Source organism: Thalia democratica, chromosome 8, assembly GCF_965202585.1.
Source record: "Thalia democratica chromosome 8, ktThaDemo2.hap1.1, whole genome shotgun sequence".
NCBI lineage: Eukaryota > Metazoa > Chordata > Thaliacea > Salpida > Salpidae > Thalia > Thalia democratica.
In genome coordinates, this window is record NC_139172.1 from 22,054,375 (window position 1) to 22,068,438 (window position 14,064).

A 14,064-nucleotide genomic window follows, 5' to 3' on the forward strand; every position below is an offset into this window, starting at 1 on the left:
CAATTATTTTGAGTAACTAGCTATATGTAAATTTATAACCGTTTTTATTGTAATAAAAAAAAATTACTGACTATTTTTCATTCAAACTACTTCTTAAACTAATATAAAAATAAAAAAATATAGAAATTTTACTTATAGGTTAGTAATATCTAACAGTATTGTCTACTTATAAGTTAAACTGAATAAAGAAATTATACCGTCAATTTATTTTTATTTATGTCTTCAGTTACTCGAAACCTTTAATTTAAGAACAAAATTACTTATAAAAATTATAAGTAGGTCTGTGAAATAAATAAATTTTAGCTAAATTTAATATTAAACTTACACCTATGAAACCTTTAATGACTAAAATATTTCTATTATATCAAAAAATAACCTTATTTATAGTTTAAAGAGCTTTTTGCTGAGTTGTTTTGTTATTATTAATGCTTTTGTATATTTTTTGTTAGATTAGAAGTTTTATCGCTTAATACGAGTTTACATTGACTTTTTTAGTTACCTTAAATTTTTAAAGTTGAAATGACAATACTTACCAAAAGTCTGTGTCAAGTTCTTGTAATCAAGTTTACTTGTTTAAAGTTGCTTGAGTGTCAAAACTTAATCAACGTGTATTCCTAACTTAAACAATGAAAAAATGAAAATATTTTTAAGATGAACAAAAAACTATATAATCTTTTAGATAAAATTGTGTTGCTTAACTTAAATTAGATATGGTTTATAATTGTATAAAAAGTAATTTAGAAACAATATTAAATTTAAACATGACTAGACTCTAGTAAAAATAAAATAAATTGTATTTGTCATATAAAATTACTTAATTATCTTAAAAGTTTGCTTTTGGACTTTATTCAATATTGACTTTAAAATTATTGAGGAAAAATGTTGAAGAAAGTTTGATTACCAGTACTTAAAGTATATTGGTAAACTAATAGTGCACTAAAAATGCAGCATAGAGGAAAGTCTAAAAATAATAAACTTTTTTACAATAAATTGTTTTTATCTGTTTATATTTATTTAACAGTTGGTATGCCTAGTAAACTATAAAAAAAAACGTTTTTTTTTTTCTTTGAATATTGATTTTTTTTTTGACTTCTTTAAAAAATGATGTATAAAAGTTATTCATTTTAAATATTTTAAAATGTTTTCGTTTAGCTTTTTATCAAAAAAAAAGTATTACTTAAAAACAACCGTAGTATAGTAAAGAAAACATCGTTAATAACTATGGCTTTATTTGATAGAAGTAAAGGAAATAATAAATAGTGATTTTTGTAAAAGCAAAAACTAATTTAAACCACTTAACTCGCAACCACAAAAAAGTAAAACTTTTGCAAAACTAAATAATGTACTTAAAAATAAATTTTCTGTTAAAAACAAAATTTTGTTACTTACATATAACTTCATTGTAGAAACTCTAAATTATATTTAATTTCTAAAAACTATTACTTTTCTCAGAATTAGTTATTTAGAGCTCAGTTATTTTTTTTTTAATTAAATAACATTTTTAATATTTGATGAAAGCAAATTTTGTTTATGAGAAAAAGTGATACTAAACTCATAAATATATTGACAATAATTTAAAATTATATGTCTTAAGTTAAAGGTTCTAGATTAAAAATGTATTTATAACTTACAATCAGATACTCAGTTTGAAAAGCAAAAGTATTTGATTTTAAAGTTTTTGAAATATTATTGATTTAAATTTAGTAAGAAACTAATCTATCAATTTGAATAAGACTAAATAAACTAATCGATTATTTAAGAAACTGGCAACCCTAATCAAGTATTACACAACAGTATTTCTTTTTTTTAATTAATTAGATCAATGAGTTGTTTTAACTTCAGTCGAGCAAAGATCAAGTTCTTTGTTCAAACGTGCAATTCTTTTACATCGACATGGGCGGAGTAACTTAAATAGAAAAACAGTGTTAATTTTGACTTTTTCCAAAAAAGTGTTATGAAATGATTTCACGCGTCATAGTTGCACAACCACTGAAATTTATTTTGATTTCGCAAGAAACAGTGAATGCAGCGTGCTGTTTGCGCATGCAACCCAATTCCAGGTGGTGTGTTGGCCGCCAAAGACCAATCAAAATCTTATGCTAAAACTGATGATCCAATTAAAATAATCTTAATTTCTTATTCTAATATGTTATTGTAGTGTATTTGCTGTTTGCTTTGTATCTAAAAGATAAGAATAGCAATTAAACTGACTAAAGCACGCAATAAGCGTGCTAGAAAGGAGAATAGGGTTGTTACTTGTTTATTGGGTAAAAATAAGCTAGTTGTGCACGACATCTTTCAAAAAGACTAATATTCAGTACTGTTTTTCTAAAACAGAAATACTCAAATGAACTAGTTGTTTAAACAAATCAAGCACTACATAAATTTTATGTATCTTATAAGACTAAACTGTTTTTTAACTCAAATAACCTTGAAAAACTTTATTGTAGTTATTTGTTTCGCTTTTTTAAAGTTTTTGTAATAAATAACTCTGAGTTACCTTTTTTACAGCAGTAAACTTCTTATAAATAAACCTTAGTTTAAAATTTCCCAGCTTTCCCAGTTATTTAAAATTCATATCAAGGATTTCAAATACAAACAAGTATAGTATTTAAAAAAGACGTTGTTAGTAGATGTAGAATGTAACAACTTTGAATGTAAGTTATTTTACATGACCTAAAAAATGTATAAAGTCTTATTTTGTTTGAAGACCTCTGTTTAGTTTAATTTAGTTTTATAAAAGATAAGATAACATTTAACTAGCTGTAATAAGATAATCATCAGTTATGAATCTATAGAAACTTTTGTTGTTATTTGTTTAAATTTGTTTGTTATTAATGTGACATAAGTGAACTTTGAGATACAATCATTACATAAACTTGACGTAAATAACTAGGTGCAATAATAACTTATTATTATTTTTCACATATAAATAAAAATCAAGTATAATTGCAAATGTTTTTAAAATATTTACAGTAAGTTGTTGACAATCTAATCTGTGGTAAAATCAATAAGGCTATTTTATAACAGTTAAACTATAAAATAAAGTTCTAGCGATCAAATGTATAGTGATATTATCTTAAAATTAGTTTACATAAAACGGTAAAAATAGCTTAAGCACTAATTACTTTAAATAAAATTCTTGGTAAAACAATTCAAACTTGTTTGTTCTTATTTAGAGATTACTTATAAACTTGCTTAACATAAATTTTTGGAAGAAATAATAAGAAAAATGTTATTAAAAGAAACATTTTAACTTTATTTTTTTTTACAAGCCAATGGTTTGACTTTATGTTTTTGCGTTTTTTTCTGTGTACTATAATATTTACTTTCTGAAAAAAAGATTAATTTAAAACAACTGGTTTAACTTCAATAAGAATATATACAAACTTATTATTATAAAATGTCAATATTACTTAGAAAAGTACTTCAACAAGATTCATGAAAAAAACAGACTTGAAAACTTATTATATTTTTTGTATATACGATAAGCTGCTTAAAATCTTAACAACTGTAAAGTTCAATGAACTGTTCGTTTTACAGCTTTTTAAATATTATAATTATCCGAGCTTTATTGTTTGTGCTAATATTTGCTTTGAATACAACTCATTAATTGTTCACGTGTATATAAAAAATGCAAACATTTATCTGTGTATTGGAAATTTTTTGTAAATTTTGATGTGCATTTCTCAGACAATTTAATAATTTGTTTGCCTTTTTCTTTTATGTTAGCTTACGTGATGCAGTGCATATATAAACATAATAAAAAAGTTTAATCCATAACAATGTTTTAAATTTATGATTTGTTTGACGTGAGTGATGTTCGTAGCTAGTTTTTATCAACAAAAGGTTTCAAACTGAAGTTTGGTTTGGTCAGTCGATCCAGCTTACTATCAAGTGTTACAAAACATAACTGCACTGCACTGTACTTTTTTTTTTTGATTTTTTAGAAGATGTTATCAAACACACAAGTTTTGATATTCAAAACCACAAGCTTTTTGAGAAAATCTTAGCTTAAATTAAAGTTTCAATTTCAAAAGTTGCGTAAGCATCGAAATCGATTGGTTTCGAACTTAATTAAAACTAAGCCGTCTAGAAGGAAGAAACACAAGAAAAGGACAAAAATTCTCAAGGCCCGCGCCATTACGCAACAACCCCATTGTTCAAGTCGAAACCGTACTTATAACGACATCACGTGATCTACAGTCTGCTGTTCCTTTCTTTTAAGAAGTCACATGGCCCGATCTGCTCGGAATGCCGCTGGAAATGTGCTCGTGAGGCAAACAGTCTGCAACGATTTACGTAACAGCTCATGTGAAAATTTTTGATTTTTCTTGTTTTTTTGTTGTTGCGCAGAGCAAGGCGAAGGAAGCAGATCGGCGTTTTGAATTTCGTTTCAATTTCAGTTTGTTAGGCTCAAGATACACAGTGACATGAATGTGATGTTTAATGCAGTTGTGTGTTTATGTAACTAAAAAAAGTTTTGTTTAAGTGTTCCTTACGGCTTGATTGGTTATAATATAAAGAGGTACGGTAAAAACTATAAAAAATTAGTTCAGTCTTAGTTAAAAAAATATCTATCAGTTTTTAAAAACTTTTGATGTTTAGAGTTTTAATCACTTAAGTGAAAATAAAAGTTTATTGTTATATCTGAAAGTAAAATTTTTATACAAAAGTAGATTAATAAATGTTGAGTTAAAAAATTATAAATAATGAAATAGGTATATATTCTACCACTAAAAGCTTATATTTGTTTATTGTGTTCAAACTTAGATTTGTTGCATAATTATTTCGAAATCATAATTGCAACGCAAAATTACAAAAAAAAAGCTTATTTTTAATTTGATTTTCCTGTTTATTGCAAACGAAAATTTGAAATTGAATAATCTTACATATAAAGTTGAAAATATGACCGTCTGCAAAAAGGCGGAAGTTCGTAATGATGCACAATCGTTTGGTCATATAAAAATTGTTGATAATTGCAATCAAATACATATATTCCGAAGCTGTTGATGAGTGAGCAATATTGTTAACAAATTTTAAAAGCTTTAGCTTATCAGTTTTGAAATAAAAATACTATAATGTTTGGTAATAAGGCTAAGCCGCAAAAACTACATTTGATGCTAATTAAGAGAAAAATAATAAGAAATACTTAACAAGCTTGTACATAGTGGAGTGTATGGAATGGTAAACGTTAGATACTATAAAATTTTAACAAACCCTCAAACTTAAATAATGTGACGACAATTTTACGTACTAGTAGACGTTTAATTACGTCTTTTTCTCCATTCTTCTCAATAGTGAAATGGCTAAAAACAATAATAAATACTCAAGTTTTTATGATTGCAGACGTTAAAATTTAGCAGCAATTCTACTACTAGAAAACAAAAATTCATGTTTCTTAGTTTATTTTAAACTTAACCAAAAACACATGATATATTTTATACGTAAAGCTTTGTTTTTAAACTAATTATAAATGTCTCTAAAGTCAAAAACAAAATTTAATTAACTAAATTGTTCGTTATGTTTGTGCAGACAAAGATATTCGTTTTTAGTAATTTATTTTTTAGTTAAGCTTTTTAGTAGAGCTCAGAAAAACATTAGTCTTATAAGCTAACTTTACTTTTAAGATTACTGTCACTAATTAGAAGTCTTGAAATAAGAAAATACTTAAAAATATTAAAATATAAAAAACAAAATATTAATAAAAATAAATATTAATTAGAATAAAACATCTCTGTGCTTTTACATGAAAACAATTATGAGTTTCTTGTAAAACAAGAATTATTTTACGTCAAATTAAGCTTTTTCAAGATGTGTTTATTTAAAAAATTTTTTTATAATTGTTATAAATTAACATTAAAAGTAAACTGTACAAAAAAAGTTTTAAAACAGTTTTTGAAATTTAAGTATAACCTTTTTTTTTCATTAAAATAGTTCTACGAGTTTAAAATATATGATTAGAAGCATTTTCTTCATAACTGTCAACACAAAAATCATAAGCACAAATAGCTTCAAGGTAAACATAAAAAACGTAAGAAGTTTTAAGTTTGATAAATTTAGAAGTAAATAAATAAACAGGTGTTTAAAAAACATTACAACTTACGCTCTTGTTCACTTTTGCAACTCACCAACATGGGAAAGAAATTAATCGACACACCGAATGATTTCGATGAACTTCAGATGAAACTGGGCGGACTGAGTTGGTACCAAATTAACTGCTTCACCTTTGTCCTCATAGCCGTCGTTGGTCCTGGTTTCTACGGACAACTTGCCGTGTTTCTTAGTGCCATACCCGAGTACAGGTCACTTTTTGTTTTGAATTAAATATTTAATTGTCAACTTGTCTGAAACAGTCTAGTAAAATAGTGTTTTCTAGTATTAAAATATTCTCTACCTAAAGGTTATTATCAAGTTTGTATTTGGCTAAACAAACAAGTATGTAAAAACGCTTTACTTTTTTTAATTTTAAAAATATAGTCTGATTCAAGGTGAAAGCATTTTTAAAACTAACATGATTAAATATGCATTTTTCAAACCTTATTTTGTTTCCTTATTGGTAACTTTATATCATGTTTCAATCAGTTTAAAGTTTATAATTTAATTTTTACATAAAACAGATGTAACTTTCACCCAAACAATACCGATTTTCTCTCAAATTACACGGAAACCCAGATATTAGAAATGACAGTTCCATATTCCGACGCCAAACAAGTGAGTCTTGTTTTAATTTTACAACTCTCGTTTTTTTTTTTTGCACTCTGTATTAACTGTAAAATCATATACTTTAAGAATGATATTTAAGATTAACAAAAAAAGTTGCTTAGTCACGTATTTTTTCACACTGACTTAAATTTAGATTCTAAAAACATTTTAACTAAAAACAAACTATAATAACTAATTGACTTTAAAACTACAGAACTACGAAAGATGTTACCAGTACAAGATAGACCACGAAGCCAACTGTACGGGGGTTGACTGCATAGATTACGAACAGCAAATGAGTATTTGCGAACACGGGTACCACTACAGCGAGGAACACTTTGATGAGACGGCCGTTTCCGAGGTGAGATTTTACTTCAATACTTTTAACACTGAACCTTTGAGTAGTAAGCTTATAAAAAAAAACCTAAAACTTATTGTTTTTTAAAGTTAAATAACAAGCTGTAAATGCGTAATAACAAGCTTACTCAAAAAAAAGTAACTTCAAACCCTGATTACTACTCAAGGGCAAAAAGAAATGTTGAACTAAAAGTAACTTTTAAACGCGAGCTCGCTAAAGAGCTCTGTAACTAATTGTTTGTTTCAGTACAACCTCGTATGCGACCGACAGTACCTCGATACGATCGTCAACACGATATTTTGTGTTGGCTACTTCTTCGGCTCCATTGTCAGCGGTCCGATGAGCGACTGGTGAGATTTTTGTGCAGATCTGATAATCACCAGATTCTGATTATATAAGTAATAAAATCAAGTTATCTGTTTGACATTAATTCGTTAAACAAAAACTTGTCAGTTTTTAAGCATTTTCAGTCTTATTAAAAGTTTAAGAAACTTTGTAGAGATTTTAAGAAAGTTGCTTTTTTTTTATCAAAAATGTTAAATTTCTAGATATATTGATTCTTATTTTTTCTTATTTTTTTTGTAAATTTAATAAAAGAATATTTTCAGGTTTGGACGCAAGAGGGCGCTAACATTCCACTGCTTCACTTTCACCTGTCTTGGGTTCGGCATGAGCTTCTCACCTAACTTCACCGTGTTCATGGTTCTCCGGTTTCTGTCTGCTTGTTCTGGTATTGCCGCCTACCTGACTGCATTTACTTATGGTTAGATATTTTGGTTGTGAAGTAAAAATATATTTCTTAAGACTAATTTTACTAAATAGATGACCCAATAAACTTTTATAAAAAATTGTTTTTAGGTAATTTTAAATGATTAATCATTGAAACGGGCAAAATTGTGCTTAATTATTAATCAAAATATCAAACTCAAACTTAATGAAACAATTTTAACAAGAAAAAAGTTAAAAAAAAAACAATACTGAAAACTAAATTTTCAACAAAGTATAAGTGAAGTATTCACACCAAACACAAAAATCCACAAGAACTTTATCACGTTTTTTTTTGTAGTGACGGAAATCTGCCCACAGCAGTACCGCAACACCATGATCCTCATCTGCTCCCTCTCCCAGTCCCTTTCTCACGTACTCGTGCCCGTGATTGGCTACTTGTTCCGCAAGTGGAGGATGGTCAGCCTCATCGGCAGCCTCCTCCCGTTGCCACTGTTGATACTATACCCGTTCATACCTGAATCTCCCAGGTTTGTGTTTGCAAAAAAACATTGTTTAAATATTGTTTGAACTTTTTTGTAATGGTTTAGTTGTAGAATTTACAATTTATAGAAAGTTTATGTTCAAAAAATGGTAAATTTCTTAAATCTGTTTGTATCATGCGTTTGAGTAATAAATTACTTAAACTAATTATATTTAATTAGATTAGAGTTAAGCATTTTAAGAAACACAGTTTAAAAAGTTTAAGAAACACGTATAAGAATTAGAATTTTGTCATTAGAAGTTATGTATTAATAGATAAAAGTGTTATACAACAAATTTTCTTATACATTTAGCTAAAAGTTAAAAACATGATACTTCCTTCCTAAAACTCAGTTTTATTGGGAAAAAAACTTTGTAACTTTTAGATGTGTTGTCAAATTATGATGTATTTAGATTAAATTTTTGTGTATATTTTGCTAAGTTACAGCTGTTTTTTGTCAATATGTTTTGAAAATACAAAATACATTATATAAGGTTACAATTTTTGAAACCCTTAAAAATGTTGTGGTTTTTCTTAGAAAAGCACCATTTAAACTCATTTCAACTGTTTTGAAAAACTGTTAATATTTGCATATAAAAAATTGAACATTTTTGATACAATATTTGATAAAATAAAATTCAAAATGAATATTTGTTAGTACAATGTAATAGAAAAAAAACTAGTTAATGCATCTTTAAAACATACTTAATAACAAGTTTAATTCTTAATAAATACTGAACTTGATTAAGTAGCTTAAACCAAGTTTTTTAAATCTAAAATAGTAAATATCGTACATAAATATTATTGCTAAAAAATGTTTTATGGTTTAATTTTCAAAAAGTTTTAAGTTTGGTACAAAACAGCTATTTTTTAATTTAATAATTTAAAAAAATCATTAATACAAACTTGTATATTTTATAGTTTGAAAATTTTATAGTTTTAAAATATCTTGAATAAAATAACTTTAATATAGGAAAACACAGTATGACTAAGCAAAATATATTTATAGCGATACTGCTCTATCTTAGATCCAAGAGAATTTTACGGCCGTTTTTATTGATTTTTCAATTTCAGATGGCTTTTATCAACTGGCCGCATAGAAGAAGCAAAGAAAGTGGCTCTCAAGTTTGCAAAAAGTCACGGGACAAAGTTAAGCGACGATGACTGGAACCATGTCGTCAAAATTGAAACTGAAGGAGTTAGTTATTGACAATGTTACTTTGTTATGTTTTAGTTTATAAAAACAAAAATGTATTTAAAGAACTTAATATATGAATAAAAATAGTTTAATAACTAATTCTGAAATTAAGTTACACTAAATGAAAGCATTAGGAAAACTATCAAAAGTGTTTGTTGTTACTCTGTTTAAAAGTTTTTTTTTGAGCCTCAATCGGTTTCACTATGCTGTTCAATAAAGTATCATTTTTTTTTTCATAGAGCAAAACACAAAAGAAAAACTACACTCTGATCGATTTGTTCAGCAAGAAAAGAACGAGATTTGTGTCTATCATAATTGCGCAGGCTTGGTTCACATGCAGCTTTCTGTTCTACGGAATGACTCTCAATATTGGAAACTTTTTCGGTTAGTTAAAGAACTAAATTGATCCTACTTGATACATAACTAAAAGTTTTACAAAATTTAACAGTGTTAAAGTTTTGTAAAAAAGGCTTTAATAATTACACACTTTTTGTTTTGATTATGACCTAAATGCCTTTTATTGTAACTTGTTGTTTGTGGCACTCGATGTTTTTATGATAGAGTTGTAAAATAAACACGACCACAAAAAAATCAATACTCATTATTTGTTTGGTTTTTTGCGTATATTTATTAAATTCTCATGTGACCTTGGAACATTAATTGTTTTTGGTGCAATTCTGCTTTAAACAATAACGAAAGCGGTTTTTATGATATTTAGTTTCAAAGTATGGTAAAAAAACTGTAAAAAAATTATTTAACGTTGATATTAAATTCTTAATTACATAAAAGGTAACATGGTTTATTGACAATATCATTATTTTATTGATTTTTTTGTTTATGATCAATTAAAAACTAATAAACGGTAGTTTATATATTTTTATCAGATTAGGATTTTAAACTTGTTAAAAAAGTGAAACAATTGGCAGTTAGTTTCTCTAAAGGAAGAAATACTTCATTCTATATTGGCTGCTTTTCCTGTAATAAAGTTTAACTGGAGTCGTCGTTTTACCACATACTTAATTTAAACAGCAATTTTTTGAGCATATTATAAAACAATGAGTTTTATAAACACTTTATTTGCTGATGGTTAGGTCTTTCGTAGATTAAATGTTGTTTTTAAAACAAATTTGCCTTGCACAACAAAACCAAACAAAGTCAAGTTCAAATTGAATAATATTTGCTAAGCTGACAAACAGCAAACTAGTTTTTATTTACTCGAACGGCAATTAAATTATTCTTAAGCGCCGTAAAAGTTTTCATAGTTGCTTCTGCGGGGTTGTAACAGGATTTATGTTTAAGTGGTAAATAAAAAAACAACTATAACAAAATAATATTGCTGTGTTGGCACTTTACAACTTTATGGTCTTGAATTTTGTTAATTTTTGCACAATTGTATCGTAATATCTAGGTAAAGTCTAGGTAAAGTCCCTTGTAGGTAAAGTCTACTTGAAGTATTTAAAAAAACATAGTTATGAAAATTTAAAAGTTACGCAACTGTTTTTTCAATTTTAAAGTTATAAAACTTTTATTTTTTTTTGTTTAAACAGCTAGCTACAATATGTTAAATGTTTGACAATAAATTAAGTTTTATAAATAATAAATTTTTTTATCTCACTTAACCGAGAAAAAACGAAAGTCACTGTATGTTTTATGTTATGAAACATTTTTTTAACAATAAATTTTTATAATAATTGTTCTTTATTATTATGCAAGAATAAAAACAAAATTAAACATTGATTTTGTAATATAACTATGTCAAACTGTAAATTATACTAAAGTTTTTGTGTAGTATTTTTACTGGGACGTAAAATAGTGAGTTTTTTACAAAACTTTTGAATTAAAGAACACAACTTTAAGTAGAACAAATGTTTCTAAACAAGAATTCAACCTTAAAGTTGGCATGAACAATCGATATAACGTTTTTCTTAAAAACATGCTGGAGTCCCACATCAGACTTTTGCTTTAACATTAGAACGTAATTAAAAAACAATTAAAACAAGACAATTTAATTTATCAATAAAAACTATACAATAACATGAATTTAACAATGTAAACTTGTACTGATAATTAGAGTAAGCATTTAAACTAACTTTATTCAATAATGAAATTAGTAAAAAAAATCGACCTCAAGTATTTCTAATTTGTATGATTATATGAGTTCAAACAAGTTTAGATTTAAGTTTGGTTTTTTTATTACCTTCTATTATTGTCTATTACAAGGCTAAAGTTACTAAAATATTTTACAATTTTGTAAAGTATTTGTCTTAATACTAAATATCTTTAGTAATAGCTGACGTCCAGAAAAAAATTTCAACATTTATTTACGTACAAAAAAAATCTACAATGCAGTAATTAAATTCCCTTTAAACAATCAAACTCTATTTGTAAATACTATGAGCAACAATAAGCAGCAAAAAGTATTGCAAAAAATAAATTAAGGAACATATATATGATCTTTAATACACATTTTTGTCATGGTGTTTGTAATGTTAATACAGCGTTATAATTTATATTATCATAAAACATTTTAACTACAATAAAGTGAAGCTTTAATTCTTTAAAACTTGAACCAACTGTTTCTAAATTTGTAAACAACTATTTATAATAACAATATATCAATAAAACAGTTATAAATTTTTCAAAACTCCTTTTTTACGATACCTAAATCAAAAAATATGTTGTAGAAGTTTTACAAAATGTCATATCTTTTTAAAAATCAATCAGCGTGGTAACTTTGAATATTAACTTTGTAACTTTCCAGGAAATCCTTACCTGAACGCTTTCATCAACTCGGGAATTGAAATTCTGGGTAACTTCATGATTTTGCTCGCCCCCTGCTTCGGCAAAACCAAACTTCTCAGCCTCACCCTCCTGCTGTCCGGGTTGGCGTGCATCGCCTCCACGTTGTGCGCCCTCTTCGTCAAAGAATCCATGAGTCAGTTCCTTTGCTTGATCACACTCCTTAAAAATCAGACGCTCAAAACTTTTCAGCGTCTTTTAAAGTCTTTTTTTTAATAGTTGAGTTTATTTTTGATGAAATTTTGTTACGGTAGGTGCGGTGGTGCTGGCTGTTTTTGGCAAGATGAACTCGCAAGCAGTCCAGTTACTGGTGTACGCGATCACAGCTGAAATTTACCCGACACTGGCGAGGTGAGTTGTAAGATTGAAATATTAAAACTAGTTTAAAGAGTTTAGCTCTTGCTTCTACAGTTACTAATGAATAGGGAGAGTTTATAAGACTAATAAAATGTTTGTATGAAAAGCGAATTCGCAATTGTCTCAGTGTCATTAGTAAACATCTGAATTTGTTTTCTACAGGGGAACAGGTATGAGCTTGGGATCGATGTCGGCGAGAGTCGGATCCTCCATCTCTCCGCTGACGATCCAGCTTCAGTCCACGATACCGTGGGCTACTCAGGTCAGAATCTTATACATAGTATCCTAATTTCAAAATGTCTTTTTTACTTACTTCTTAGTTTTCAGAATAATTACTTTAAAGGTATGCATAAAGGTTATACATACTGCAATGTTGACTTTTTGTTATAAGCCTATAAATTGATTAAAAATATTTAAACAAAGTTTATGATGTATTGATGATAAGTTGATTACAGACGATATTCGGTGTATGTGGAATAATCAGCGCTGCATTGAGCATGTTCTTACCCAACACCCAGAATGCCTCGTTTTTCCGCACACTAGGCGACGCTGAAGAGTTTTACCGCAGAAAGTTGCACTTGTATAATAGAATAACTGGGTATGTTTGTTAAATATTTAGTAAAAAAAAAAAGTTTTCCATGGGTATATTTTGATAACTGGCTGTTTGTTTTAATCGTTTTATTCAGAATTATCACGAAACTCTCTTTAGCTGTGTTAGTATAAATTTGGTATCTAATAAGCTTTTTTTGCTAGTTATTTAATAAACTGAACTTTTTCAGGTATAAGAGGGATAGCATAAGCAGCCATAAACTAGGATTAGACGAAAATGGTAACCCGGAAGAGACTGCTAAGTTAAAAACTGAAGTTTGATTATTTTTTGAAATTTATTACCTCTTTTTATTTGCCTTCATGCTTTAAAGTTTTTGTTATTCATGTCGAATATATCATCACTGCGTTTAGTTTGTTGTCAATTAAAGTAAGGTTTTACTTACTTAAAAATTAGAAAGTTTTATTTTTGTTTTTTATTTTTATTTTTTTAGCTGTTCCAACAAGCTTGTTTTAGATAATTTGATAAACAAATAGCAATATAAAAAGTTTTCGTATGACAAAGTTGCATTCATTTAGTTTTATAAGTCAAATTTTAATGTCTTTTAAGAAATAAACAAAAAAAAATATAATTGTAATATTTATATCAAATTTATGTATAAAAATAAGATACAGTAAAACGCTAAACTTATATGTTTGTTTTACTAAAATTAGTAAAGTCCTATTAGATGAATACTTCATTTACTTGAGTTACAAGATATATTAAATAACTAATGATTCAATAATATTTTTTTAAAATAAAAAATAAAAACTTACTTAAATCTGAGAATAGATTTAACCAGCTGCTAAGAT

General features: G+C 27.0%; 1 protein-coding gene across 1 annotated transcript; it reads left to right on the forward strand.

Moving 5' to 3' along the window:
• The first annotated feature begins 6,085 nt into the window (after positions 1–6,085).
• LOC145842144 (solute carrier family 22 member 4-like) lies at positions 6,086–13,829 on the forward strand. Its single transcript, XM_082949535.1, has 13 exons — positions 6,086–6,305; positions 6,621–6,714; positions 6,920–7,066; positions 7,310–7,413; positions 7,672–7,826; positions 8,130–8,319; positions 9,387–9,510; positions 9,750–9,894; positions 12,272–12,445; positions 12,564–12,660; positions 12,829–12,928; positions 13,122–13,264; positions 13,446–13,829. The coding sequence occupies exons 1-13, from the start codon at positions 6,136–6,138 to the stop codon at positions 13,534–13,536; spliced, it is 1,734 nt and encodes a 577-aa protein (XP_082805661.1). The 5' UTR covers positions 6,086–6,135; the 3' UTR covers positions 13,537–13,829.
• Positions 13,830–14,064: the final 235 nt, after the last annotated feature.